This window comes from Monodon monoceros, unplaced genomic scaffold (assembly GCF_005190385.1).
Source record: "Monodon monoceros isolate NGI ecotype Baffin Bay Population unplaced genomic scaffold, NGI_Narwhal_1 Super_Scaffold_2, whole genome shotgun sequence".
Taxonomy (NCBI): domain Eukaryota; kingdom Metazoa; phylum Chordata; class Mammalia; order Artiodactyla; family Monodontidae; genus Monodon; species Monodon monoceros.
Genome location: NW_021703776.1, coordinates 61,391,527 through 61,405,205, shown reverse-complemented (window position 1 = coordinate 61,405,205; position 13,679 = coordinate 61,391,527). Strand labels below are relative to the sequence as shown.

Below are 13,679 nucleotides of genomic sequence, written 5' to 3'. Positions count from 1 at the left end.
GTTGATAAAGTGTTCTTGCAATAAAGCATTTTCTTGCAAATATACACTTCACTTTAATTCTATTCAAATCTTATTAACACCATATAAATTCTTATAGGACAGCTGCAACTTCTCCATACACAATTTTAACCCAAAACTTTGTGAGATAGAGTAAAATCTTTGCTGAGCTTCTTAGGAAAGAAAAAAAAAAATGCCTTCAGTAACTCGGTATTTCAGTCAAACCAAAAGCACCTTCCGGGTATGTCATTAACATAAAGGAAGAGACTAAAATGTATGTATGTCACTTGTACTTTTTTTCTCTCTCTTTCACTGTGACATCACCTGGGAAAATCCAGAAGATTGGATAACCGAGAAATGCCTAATCAAGATTCTGCTGTACATGTGAAAATGGTGGGTATTTGAATATTTCCAGTTCCATTTATTAATGGTGAATCTTCACCCACTTTTACCTCTGTCTCTAACCAGATAATTAATTATGGGACTGTAACTGTATACAGATCTTTCTTCCCAATGTTAGACACACAGTAGAACTTCGAATGTTTGTTGAATTGAATTTCTTTGGAATTCTTTTTGCTTGAAATATAATGTGCATTAAAGTGTTTCTCGGCATATAAAATGATTACCCCGTTCCTTTTTGTGGTAAATTTTCCTTGCTCAGCAACAGCATACTTAAATCATACAACATGAGATCTTTTCTCTTAGGCCTCTGAATTAAAATGACCAGCATTTAAGAATTTTTAAAAACTTCTTGAACAGCAGTAGCTTTCATTGCATTATAGAAATTAGGATGAAGTAGGGAAAATATAGGCTTTGGCATCAGAACTGGCTTCAGATCTTAACTCAGTCCTTGATAGCTGTGATACCCTTGAATGAAGGCAACCATCTCACCTTTAAGAAATGGGTGTGAAAGCACCAACCTTGTGTTGTTTTCATTCATATCTTTTCCCAGCTTTATTAAGATATAATTGACAAATAAAATTACAAGATATTTAAAGTGTACAGTGTGATGATTTGATATGCATGTACATTGTGAAAGTTTACCCCATCTAGTTAACACATCCATGACCTCACAAATTTACCTTTTTTTTTTTTTTTGAGAACATTTGAGTTCTACTCTCTTAGTAAATTTCAATTTTGTGATAGTGTTAAACATTATGATCACCATGTTATACATTATATCCTCAGACCTTATTCATCTTATAATTGAAATGTTCTTATACATATTTAATGAAAAAGTATATATAAAGTACCTCATAGCACATAGTAAGCACTCAATGAATGTGAATCTCCTATATTATGTTAGTAAGTGTTTTAGCTCTGTAAGTAGCATTTATTTGTATGTGTGGGGAAAATTATGTCCATCCTCCTTATTCATAAAAATTTTTTAAATCACAGTTTCCGTCTTTTAAAGAGGACAGCTGCCCCATGATCTCTTTCGTATTTTCTCTTTCTGTCCTTTTTGTTGTTCTTCCTCTTCTCTATTTTTTCATCCTTTTTCTTTCTAGTTTTCTTTTTCTGGTTTGAGCCTATAAACCAGAACTTAGCATGCAAACAGCTTTGTGTCACAATTAGTAAATCTCATTTAACTTTCCTCATCCAATATGTGATGGGAGGTTAAAGTTGACTCAAAGTGCTGATTAAGCTTGTCATCAGTATACTTAGAGCTGTTAGGATAAAGCATATGAAATTGCTGATTTTTTTTCATACATCAAATATAGTCCAATATTGGCAGTTTTGTATGGTTCAGCCTAATACTTGGACATGATCTTTGCATCCATTGCATGATTGACATTTGATTCATTGGTACTGAGCATGAACATCGCTGACTTAAATCATTCTAAACTCATTTTCTTTCTTGAGTTGATTTTCTTTTTTAAACCAAAATGAATACAAGAGACATAGGAAAGTCTTACCATATAATTTGTTGTTACCTGGATCCTAGAACCTTCTAACATGTGTCTCCTTTAGAAGCAAGTAGCAATGTAGTTAACCCACAATAACACTATTGAAGGAAAACAAGCCAAAAGATGATATATACTTAAATACTTTTTACTGTCATTGCGTGAATTTACACAATTTTTACCTTGGGTTTGCTTTTCTAAAAACATTGATACATCTTTTAAGTTGATATCTCCTTAGGATGTTATTCTTAACTTCTCATGATCTGAGTCCAAATCTCTCATTCCAGACTTTACACACACTCACACTCTTCTCCATGTACACTTAAGTTCTAGAAAAACAGAGCTATTTATCTTTTTCCCACATTAGACCCTGTACTTTGACCCCTCCCCAGTCTCAGCATACCCAAATCCTGCTTCACTCTGAAATCCTAGCTCCATCGGCCCTCCCTCCTTTGACCCCAGCAGAAGTAATCTCAATTTCTTCTGTTTCTCTGGTATTGTACTTGGACATCTTGGCAATGTATTAGTTATTTGGGTTCCTGTATTATAATCCATGTTAGAGAACATGCATTTGAGTATAAGACGTATATCTTACTAAAACTTCTGTATCTTTTACAGAGCTGCTTAACAGAATGCCTTACAGTTAAAGACTATATGGTAAATGAAGGAAAGAATTTGGCCTACACTCCCTTAATGTGGAGACAGGCCAGATATGTGGTAGGCAGGAGAGACGGCTATCAATAAAATTTAGCAGTGCATAATCTTCAAAGTAAATCATAGAATCATCCAGGTATGTGAGTGAGTAAATGTACCAGTCTGAATAGGTGGTTTTAAAAATCTACACTTTTTATGTCATCACATAAAAATTGTAGTGCCCACTCCTTTGTACCAGTAATGAAGACTTTTGCTTGTACCATATCTGAACATTGGAAAACAAAGAAAAAATATTTTCCCTGAGAGCTTCAGACAAAGATTCTTAAGTAATTCAAGCTAATTTTGGTGTGGCTGTGTTTAGGAAAATTACAGGTAGACATCCTTAGGACAATTTTGTGACTACTTTGCAGATATTCATTTATATCATCTCAGTGTATCCATAAGATAATATCAAACACTGTAATATTGCTATAGGGTTGTGAACAAAACTATATAACTTTGCAATCAATTTCTTTAGAAATCATGCATTCTGAATATGTAAGTAGACTAATAATTAGGAATTCATTTCATCTGTACAAATACAATATATTAAAGATCAGCCAGAATAAGTATATTTTAGGTTTTCCATAGTTATCTTTAGCATTGCTTCAGATTAGGCTCCAGTCAACCAGAATACCCTGATTCTTGTCAGGAAAGCTTCGCTCCCTCCCTAACATTTTATATTATAGCCTTAGAAAATGAATTTGTTTTCTTTTGCTCACAAATGATGGAAATTTTTAGCCCCTTATTTTTCATAAAATTGTATTATCAAATTGGAAAGTTTTCAAAAAATTTAAAATAACTTGCCCTTCAAATTTCAAGTATCATTATTTTATGTACCACCAAAGAGGAAGGTGTATTCTGTCCAAGAGGAATATGAGGAAGGGATTTGAGGAGGTAACAAAAGTATGTGACATATGATGAAATGCATACTCCTGCAGTGTGCTTCATAATGTTCTGATATTCATTGACAAATTTCATACATAAAATTGTATTTCTTAGGCTGTATTCTAAAATATTTGAGTAAAATGTCCAATATCTCAAGTTCCTGAGAAGTATTTATCGTATACTTTAGTAATATTGTATGTGTATTGTGGAAAGGGGTGTGTGTGGTGTATTACCATATAGTCCAAGGCAAGTATAATTATAATTTTTTTATTTCTTATGCCGGTGTCCTCCATCCTGTCGTGTTCTCTGGAGAAAGTAGCTGCCCTTCCATCTGTTTTAATCACTGGTATTTCACCCTAGTACTGTTTGAGTATTCGCTACTCATTTATCTGAAAATGAATGGTTATATTTTGTGCAGAAGCAGGGATATGAATGCCTCTAGCCACTGGTTCTCTTTATTTTCACTGTCAAATAAACCAATCTAATAGTTGTTTAGCCTAGCAGAAACCAGCCTACTTTGAAGTCCTGTTTAAACATGGCTTTTTAAAATTAAATGTATTGGGGCTTCCCTGGTGGCACAATGGTTGAGAGTCCACCTGCCAATGCAGCGGACACGGGTTCGTGTCCCAGTCCGGGAAGATCCCACATGCCGCGGAGCGGCTGGGCCCGTGAGCCATGGCCGCTGAGCCTGCGCGTCCGGAGCCTGTGCTCCGCAACGGGAGAGGCCACAACAGTGAGAGGCCCGCGTACCGCAAAAAAAAAAAAAAAATTAAATGTAATATGTAACTTGCTTGAGGCAGGACATCTTCCTCAGTATCGACACACTGAAACAAAATGTCTAATTTTCTTGGCGAAAATACAGTAGGTGACATATACCCTCTATTGCTTTCATCAACGGGTTAGTTATCGAATCAAGCATATGCTGGTTGTTATGCATCTGCCAGTTAAGGCAGAAGTAAGAGCAGAATTTAGTTAGGGTATCATTTACTAGCTAAGGTATTTGTAAGGGAACAACAAAAGTGATATTCCAAAACAGCAGTGATTCCTAAAACTCAACAAGAAAACGGTATAAGCATCATGTCATCATATCTCTAGCTTCTCCTGTCTGACACAAAGTAGACACATGGTAAGTATTTATAAAACAAGTGAATGGATATTAATGAATGAAAAAAAGGAATGTAGGGATAAATGCCTATTGGTTTTTCTCATCTATTAAAAAATCACAATAAAATAGTGATTTATTTAGATGATTTAAATAACCTTTATTCTTTTGAAACCCTTTAAAGTACATTTAAATTAAAAAGATCACTGTATGAAGGTTAGTTGCATTGCAGGTTATCCTATCCTATTTAAATATGGCTTTTTAAAATTAAGTGTATTATAAGTCCAGGTCTTTCATTCATGAAGAAAATTTTAATGTTCCCACTTCTCTTTCCTGTACACTCTGTATTCATCCTCCAGTCTTAGGAAAACATTTTAGCTTTTTTTCTGATTTTCTAATTTTGTCCATTATGTAGCAACAACATGGGACCTAATAGACTTAACTGGTCAGACTCTCTTGTAGCAGACATACAAGGTCTGGGGAATTTTTCATAACTGTGTCCATAACACACATGAAATATGTTAATATTGGTGATAACACACCCATAATAATAGGATATAAAGTAAATAAATATTATCTGATACAAACCACTATAGAATCTTGATTTGAGGTTCATTTTCTTTTTATACTGTGAGCTGACTATTAAATGATTCATAGTTTCCTTCCCCCAGTCTTCTTGTACAGCTGTAAGAGCACTGTGCTGGTGCTGATTTTACTCTGATCAAACTCTGATCAATTTCATTATATCTGTGATATGGTAGAAAAGAGAAACAATATTTACATAACATTAAATTGTTGAGCAAAACTGAAGCCTGCATAAACCAGCCTAGTGGCAGCTTCTAAGCCCAGGTGGTCTAATACCTAGTAGGGTCTTAACTTGAAATAAGTCCATTGTAAAATTTATGCCAAGAACAATGAAGTTTGGGGGGATATAGTACAATAAAGAAGCAAAGATCTTGAAGCAACTTTTCAAATTAAATACATTAATATTAATTTCAAAAAGCCAGATGCAAGGACTTCCCTGGTGGTGCAGTTGTTAAGAATCCGCCTGCCAGTGCAGGGGACACGGGTTCAAGCCCTGGTCCAGGGAGATTCCCACATGCTGTGGAGCAAACTAAGCCCCTGTGCCACAACTACTGAGCCTGTGCTCTAGAGCCCGCAAGCCACAACTACTGAGCCCACGTGCCACAACTACTGAAGCCTGCGTGCCTAGAGCCCGTGCTCCGGAACAAGAGAAGCCACTGCAATGAGAAGCCCGTGCACCGCATTGATGAGTAGCCCCTGCTCACCTCAACTAGAGAAAGCCCGCGCACAGCAATGAAGACCCAACACAGCCAAAAATAAATAAATAAATAAAATATTTTTTGAAAAAAAAGAATGCATTTTTTTTTAAAAAGTACTGTTAAAACTAAGGTATTTACTTAAAAAAAAAAAAGCCAGGTGCAAAAGTGTGTAATGAGAATGAGATAAATTATGTGCATATACATGCAGGATTGCAATCATAAAAATTAAAATAATGGAAAATTGATTTAAATGTTTACTTGTTTATCCTTGGGCAGTAGAATTACAGGCAATTTTTATTTCTTTATACTTTGGTTTTTTTCTGTGGTAAACATGCATGACTTTTATAATTAGAAAAATTGCATTTTCTGATAATGTATTACAAATGTAGTTTTGCCTTAATCTTCTAGATGGAAACTACTGATGTGCTTTAAAATTTTTTGTATAAATGGCAACTTGATATGGTGGTTTGCTTTTTTAAAAATAATGCCCCAACATTTTTACATCTTTAAAGAATATAAGCTTTTTATATTATTCTGCTTAGTATCAAAGGAACCTAGGGAAAAAGGAATTAAAAATAGTTAATTAATTTCTTTGATTTTTAGATGCCAGAATTCCAGAAAAATTCAGTTCGCATCAAGAATCCTACAAGAGTAGAAGAAATTATCTGTGGTCTTATCAAAGGAGGACCTGCCAAACTTCAGGTGAATAATTATCAAGAAGCCTTAAGTATTAAACCTTTATTTTTCATGTTCAAGCAGACTCATTCATCCTATGTGTTGCTACAATCTAAGTAAAGAAAGTTTCGATAGCAAGCTTCGCCCATCCTTTTGGAATGTAAAATCTAAGAGATATATCTAGAATTGGTCTAAAATACTCAGAATGACCCACTGGAAACAAACAAAATTAGTAGCCTTGAGATAAATTTAGCTTTTCTTTAATATTAAGTGCTAAGCTAACTAGTGCTATGCATAAGTATTAAACCATCTTAAGTAAAATATTAATATTAATAATATAATATTCTTTAAAATGTGTACAGTTTCAAGTTGTTCTTTTAATTTAATTAATCACAGTAGTTCAGGACTTTCCTGGTGGCACAGTGGTTAAGAATCTGCCTGCCAATGCAGGGGACACAGGTTTGAGCTCTGGTCCGGGAAGATCCCACATGCTGCAGAGCAGCTAAGCCCGTGCGCCACAACTACTGAGCCCGCGCACCGCAACTACTCAAGCCTGCACGCCCTAGAGCCCATGCTACACAACAAGAGAAGTCACCGCAATGAGGAGGCCGCGCACCGCAATGAAGAGTATCCCGTGTGCCGCAACTAGAGAAAGCCTGCATGCAGCAACGAAGACCCACCGCAGCCAAAAGAATTTTTTAAATAAAATAAATCATAGTAGTTCAAAGTAAAATGTAACTTTATTAGGAGATAGATAACTTTTATTTTAATTTTTTCCTTTTTTTTTAAAGGAATGTTTTACGTGTAAATTAAATCAACAGTCTGGATATTCAGTAAAAACTTATTCTTTTTTTTAAACATTTCTGAAAAAATATTTAGCCCAGTCTCCTAAGTTTCAAGAGTTGGTAAACTGTTGCTACGTATCATTCATTCATTGGTAGAGTTTACCTAAATAGACAAGTTAACTCAAGAATGTAACAGTTTCAATAATGAAAAGCTTCATATAGTTTGCTTCCACTGCATTTTTGTACATTGACCAAGTAGGTTGAAATTGTGCAATGTTTTATTGCTGTCAGGAATAGTAACCATATTACCTGTGAGTGCAAATTCCTATACCGATTAGTCAGATTTTATTTGGCGACAGTGCTGGGGCACTTAAGGTTCACCTTGTAGTTATGGAAATTCTCAGGACTTGATATATGAACTGCATTAGAAATCTCAGTGTAGACCGAATAACCTACAGTGGAGGGCAGGGACAGAACACAGTCTTATGCCTCTAGGAAATGTGCATTAAGTGTCTGGCCTTGGTAGCTGTAATTTTGTAATGCCTTTTTCCCTTTTCTTACAGATAATAACAGACTTTGATATGACACTGAGTCGATTTTCCTACAGAGGGAAAAGATGCCCATCATGTCATAGTAAGTGTGGCATTCATAAACAAATTTATGAAATTAATCATTATTTTAAATTCCTTTTCTACCTGTATTATCTATGAGATTGCTTGGGGTTTTTTCTTCTTTATGGACATTGAAAGTGAGGGAGCCTTATTATTTTATTATTATATTTTTAGGATTTGTTTTCCCCATGTTACATAAATGGCTGTTTTCCTGTATGGTTTTGGTTGCAAGAGGAATGAAGACTTCTGAAATTTTTCTCCCAAATGTGGTCTACTCAGGAAATATTTAAATGAATTTAAACTTTGAATTAGCCTAAAGAAATAGATTTATCAAATGCTTTGTGTTTTCTAGGAATGTTACTAAATTTTTGTGTCATTGATAAACTAAGTAAAAGAGTGAGTTACTAAATAAGTATCCAGTTAAAATCTGTTGTTAGGATAATATACCATTTTTGGTTTCCAAACTTGGCAGTGAGTTTTTAAAATAATACTCTTTAACCTGATATAAGCCCTCTCACTAACTGTTGGAACATGTGTAATTCGACAAATCATTGATAATTTATTTTTTAAAACTACTAAAAATTGTACCCTTTGGCCCAGTAATTCCTCTCTGGAGAATTTCTAATCAAGTAATCCCAAATGTAGGAAAAAAGCTTTAGATCCAAGGTTTAGATTTTAAAACCATTAGATTCTCTAGGAATGCCATGTGAATTACAGCACTAACACCAAAAGTTGTAATGACCATGCTACTTGACTTGGCATTTAAGTTAAAAGTAATGTTATTTATAGAACTAGTAGCATCAGAGTATTTCTTTTCTTTTTTTAAATTTATTTTTTAATTGAAGTATAGTTGGTTTACAATGTTTAGTTAATTTCTGTTGTACAGCAAAGTGACTCAGTTATACATATATATACATTCTTTTTTATATTATTTTCCATTATGGTTTTTCCCAGGATATTGAATATAGTTCAGAGTATTTTTTTTAATGCCTAGTTTGCTTTCTTTCTTTAGATGTCATTGACAACTGTAAGCTAATTACAGATGAATGTCGAGAAAAGGTAAACACTAACTATAATCCAGAGTTACTCAAAAACTTCATTACCCTTTTTGCTGAGAGTTTTTTCAGGTTCATTCATACAGACAAGAATGGTTGCAAAGTGCTTATAGCCATATCTGGCACATAGTAAACACTCACAGATCTTAGGTTTATTGTATGGACTATATGCTCCCAACTTATTTTAATGAAAAAATTAACAGTAACTTTTTAACAATAACAATAAAACTTACATGAGAAACTTTTAATAGATTACCAAAATATTCTGGTGTCCTTACATTAACTGGAGAATTAAAACAAAAATACTGTGATGGAAATTCCCTGGCCATCCAGCGGTTGGGATTCCGAGCTTCCAATGCAGGGGGCACAGGTTCGATCTCTGGTTGGGGAACTAAGATCCCACAAGCCTTGCAGCCAAAAAAAGTACTGTGGTTTTATGTATTTTGTCCCCTTAAATTGATCAGGAAACTGGCTCAGTTCTCTACTTCCTTGAGTAAGTGTCTATCTGTGTCTATTTTAACAAATAAGACTCCAAATATGAATCAAATTGAATACTTTCATAGGAGAACAAGAGTTTTTTGGTAGTGATAATTTGATTACTGGTTTCACTGAATTACTGACCTGAAAGTACTTTAAAAAAGCAAGGTAACTTTTTTTTAAATTATTATTTATTTTATTTATTTATTTTTGTCTATGTTGGGTCTTAGCTGCTGCACGCAGGTTTTCTCTAGTTGCGGAGAGTGGGGGCTACTCTTTGTTGCGGTGCGCGGGCTTCTCATTGAGGTGGCTTCTCTTGTTGCAGAGCACAGGCTCTAGGCACATGGACTTAAGTAGCTGTGGCACACGGGCTCAGTAGTTGTGGCTCATGGGCTCTAGAGTGCAGGCTCAGTAGTTGTGGCGCACGGGCTTAATTGCTCCGCGATATGTGGTATCTTCCCAGACCAGGGCTCGAATCTGTGTCCCCTGCATTGGCAGGCGGATTCTTAACCACTGCGCCACCAGGGAAGCCCCCGAAAAAGCAAGGTAACTTTTTGCAGGTATATTTAGTTATATGTAAACTAAGACCAACAAAGATGTCTTCAGTGGATCTATGCATTAGTTAGGCATGATCTAATCTTTACCATATAAAGCAGTTTGTGGAAAACACTTGCTTACATTGTTTTGCTTTCTGTAAAACTAAGCAGCTTAATGACAACTCTGTAGTCTTAATGATTGTTATTCACTTATTTCTAGTTACTGCAACTAAAGGAAAAGTATTATGCTATTGAAATTGATCCTGTTCTTACTGTAGAAGAGAAGTACCCTTATATAGTAGAGTGGTAAGTGTGTATTCGGTGATGGGAGGTTTAAAAATATAAAATAACATTACAGTTACAACTAATGGTTTTCCCATGTACTGTATATAAATAGATTCATAGATTATCCAGTGAGTTAGAGCAGTGATTAAATATGACAAAATGAACTCGAATTCTCTAATCACCGCAACAGTCTAGAATTTGTTTTGTTAATATGAAGATCAGTGGGAATAAATTTAAATCCTGCATTCAAGCCTTAAATTAAAAAGAAGAAAAATTTTTTAAGTATATGGACAGATGTGGCTGAATGTATAAAGAAAAAGAATTAGGATTTAAGTTGACTCTGAACTTAGTTGGAGCCAGCAGGTGACATAGTTACTGAGAAATGAGCCTCTGATGTTGGTTGCATTAATCAAAATGCAGCATTCCAAGCAGACCACAGTGGAAGCATTGTGTTGAGTCCTGGGAGAATGCTATTAAGAGAAATGTTGACAAACTTAGTCTGTGTCAAAGGAGTCCACTAAGATAATCACAGGAATTGGAGCCATCCCATTTGAGGAAGATTTTAAGGAATAGAGAGGATGCTTTGATTTGAGAAGCAACAACTTGTGGTTTTAGTCTCAAGAGACTAGGAATGATGTTACTGGTTTTCATTATCCCATTACCTAACCTGAATACATTGCACACTTAATTAGTGTTTATGGTATGAAACACTGAAAAGAGGTTAGACTTACTCTACATGCCTCTCGGAACAGAACTAGACTTGGAAGGCTTAAGCCAACTGATTTCAACATGATGAAAGAAAGGACTGTCCAGCAATTAGAATTTTCTAGCAATGGTATAAACTTCCCTGGGAGAATGAGCTCACTAACATGATGGGAGCTGACTCAGAGAGGAGGGTCGCTTAGGAATATTATAGGTGGATTTTTAGATATCAGCTAGAGAGGTTCTAAAGGCCTATTATACTGAGATGCTATAATTATAGGTGGTTTTATGTAATTACAAAGCACCTATATATAAAAATTTCCATAGCAAGAATTTTCTCCGGCTCACTAGGCAACATCTTCAGTACTTCGGCTCTTCATGAAAATTCAGACCACAAACAGGTGGGAAAAAATGGCTTAGCTCTAATTCTCACTGCAATCAGAGAAATGATTTTGCCTCCCTAGCTTCAATTCAGTTTTATCTGTAGACTGAGGACAGAGTTACACCTTGTATCCTTTCATTATCTTATTAACACATTTAAATTAAACCAGACTTCGAGAACTGGGAAATACAGTAAGAACATGCATATCACATTTCGAGACACGTGGGGTATAACATTCATTAGTGATGAATTTAAATCTCTAAAATTTAAATTCAAAATTACGATAAATGAAATGCTCATTTTCTCATACTGAAGAATGCTTTTTAATAAAGATAATAGTCTTAATTTGCTTTAATTGATATTCTCTTTTTCTTTGTTAATTGATATTCTCTTTATACTTTCCAGGTATACTAAATCACATGGTTTGCTTGTTGAACAGGCTTTACCAAAAGCCAAACTTAAAGAAATTGTGGAAGAATCTGACATTATGCTCAAGTAAGTTTCTCGGGTGTTTTTTTTGTTGTTATTAATTGTCTACGGACTTGAACTGTTGTTATATATGTATTCAAGTGTGTTTTTTTATTAAAATAATCTATAAAATATCACCTATAAAAACATATCCAAAATATGCCACCTATCATAAAACAGTGGTAAGATAAGGAATGTAGAATGACATATTAGATAATTTCAAGACTAACTTAAAAATTTATGAAACTAAGACCATTTTGAAATATTTTAGCAAAATACTTTTGAAAGACATGAAATATGAAAGGAATGTTTATAAATCAACTTGAAAAGGATTTTAAGCTCATAAGTCTGTTTCTGTTACATGATCTGCCTTCTGAATTCTCAAACTCCCCTTGAAAACTACTATCTCTAGGAAAGGCGAATATGTTTTAGCAGGTAATAAAAATATCTGTAATATATGAATTATATAAACTTTTTTTTTTTGTGGTACACGGGCCTCTCCCTGCTGTGGCCTCTCCCGTTGCGGAGCACAGGCTCCAGACGCGCAGGCTCAGCGGCCATGGCTTACGGGCCCAGCCGCTCCGCAGCATGGGGGATCTTCCCGGACCGGGGCACAAACCCGCGTCCCCTGCATCAGCAGGCGGACTCTCAACCACTGTGCCACCAGGGAAGCCTTATAAACATTTTTAAGCTTATTTTCAGTACTGTTTACCACCTCTTAAATTTTTCAATTCATTGGGTGAATATGATGATATTTCTTTTTTTCTCTTTTTTTTTTTTTTTGATGATGCTACATTTTAAGGTAATCTGCTTCTAAGGAGCAAAGCATTAAATTGTCAGAAAGAGTGTGAGGACAGCTAGTAAGTATTTCATTCCTTTGTAAGCAGCTTAACCTATAGTGCATTAAGAGTAAAATGAGTTTTGATTTTAAGATCAAGACATTACCTATGGCTGCCACATCTTAGGTAAGAGAGATGCCAGATGTAAAGAGAATACACCACTCTGCTTTTCTTACAATAAGGAGTAGATGAGTAAGATGACAAGCAGGAGGTCTTCCAGCTCACCTTTTGTGGGTTTTTCAAGGTGTGCTTCAATTATTTGCTGTAAAATGATATACATTCTGAACTGTAGGTTTATATCCATATTCAGTGCAAGTCTAAAATCATCTAATTTGTACTGTTAGAACTTATTGAAAGGAGGATAAAAAGCTAACCAGTTTGAAAAACTTGCAGTAGTGTCACAGACAACAGTAACAGCCCTCTTGGGCAGTATTTTGAAATGAGAATATAAATGAGCCATAGAATCAAGTAGAAATATTTAGCTTTTATAACTTCTAGGTGAAAAGGAGATATACCTTGCTCTTTAACACTCACTTCTTACCTCCATCTTACAGGGAAGGATATGAGAATTTCTTTGATAAGCTGCAACAGTACAGTATTCCTGTGTTCATATTCTCAGCTGGTATCGGTGATGTACTAGAGGAGGTTATCCGTCAAGCTGGTGTTTATTATCCAAATGTCAAAGTAGTGTCCAACTTCATGGATTTTGATGACAATGTAAGAATAGCAAATCATTCTTCATGATTAATTTTAGTATCAGAAAATATTTTAATCGTGTAAATGCATTTTAATTTATTATTTAATGTATATTCATTAAACTAGGCCAAGTTGATAGGCCTGCTCTGGAAATCATCATCTCTCCCAGGATTATATCTATATCCATGTTTTAAAAATAATATACCAAAAATAATAATAATATACCCTTCTGTTTCTGAAGCTGCAGACTAATAATAAAATAAGTAAAACTTCTTTTAAAGTAATTTAATGCAGCAATTCT

At 34.8% G+C, this 13,679-nt stretch overlaps 1 protein-coding gene across 4 annotated transcripts in view; it reads left to right on the top strand.

Annotated features, from left to right (window-relative positions):
* NT5C3A (5'-nucleotidase, cytosolic IIIA) overlaps positions 1-13,679 on the top strand; it is a 41,312-nt gene that overhangs the window by 25,108 nt on the left and 2,525 nt on the right. For 3 of the 4 annotated variants that reach the window (XM_029234202.1, XM_029234200.1, XM_029234201.1), the window contains exons 2-8: positions 336-390; positions 6,471-6,569; positions 7,891-7,960; positions 8,951-8,997; positions 10,227-10,312; positions 11,781-11,870; positions 13,237-13,399. In XM_029234202.1, the coding sequence (XP_029090035.1) occupies positions 355-390; positions 6,471-6,569; positions 7,891-7,960; positions 8,951-8,997; positions 10,227-10,312; positions 11,781-11,870; positions 13,237-13,399 (591 nt within the window). In that variant the 5' untranslated portion in view covers positions 336-354. The remainder of the gene's footprint in view (positions 1-335; positions 391-6,470; positions 6,570-7,890; positions 7,961-8,950; positions 8,998-10,226; positions 10,313-11,780; positions 11,871-13,236; positions 13,400-13,679) is intronic. The other variant, XM_029234199.1, reaches the window with a different exon arrangement.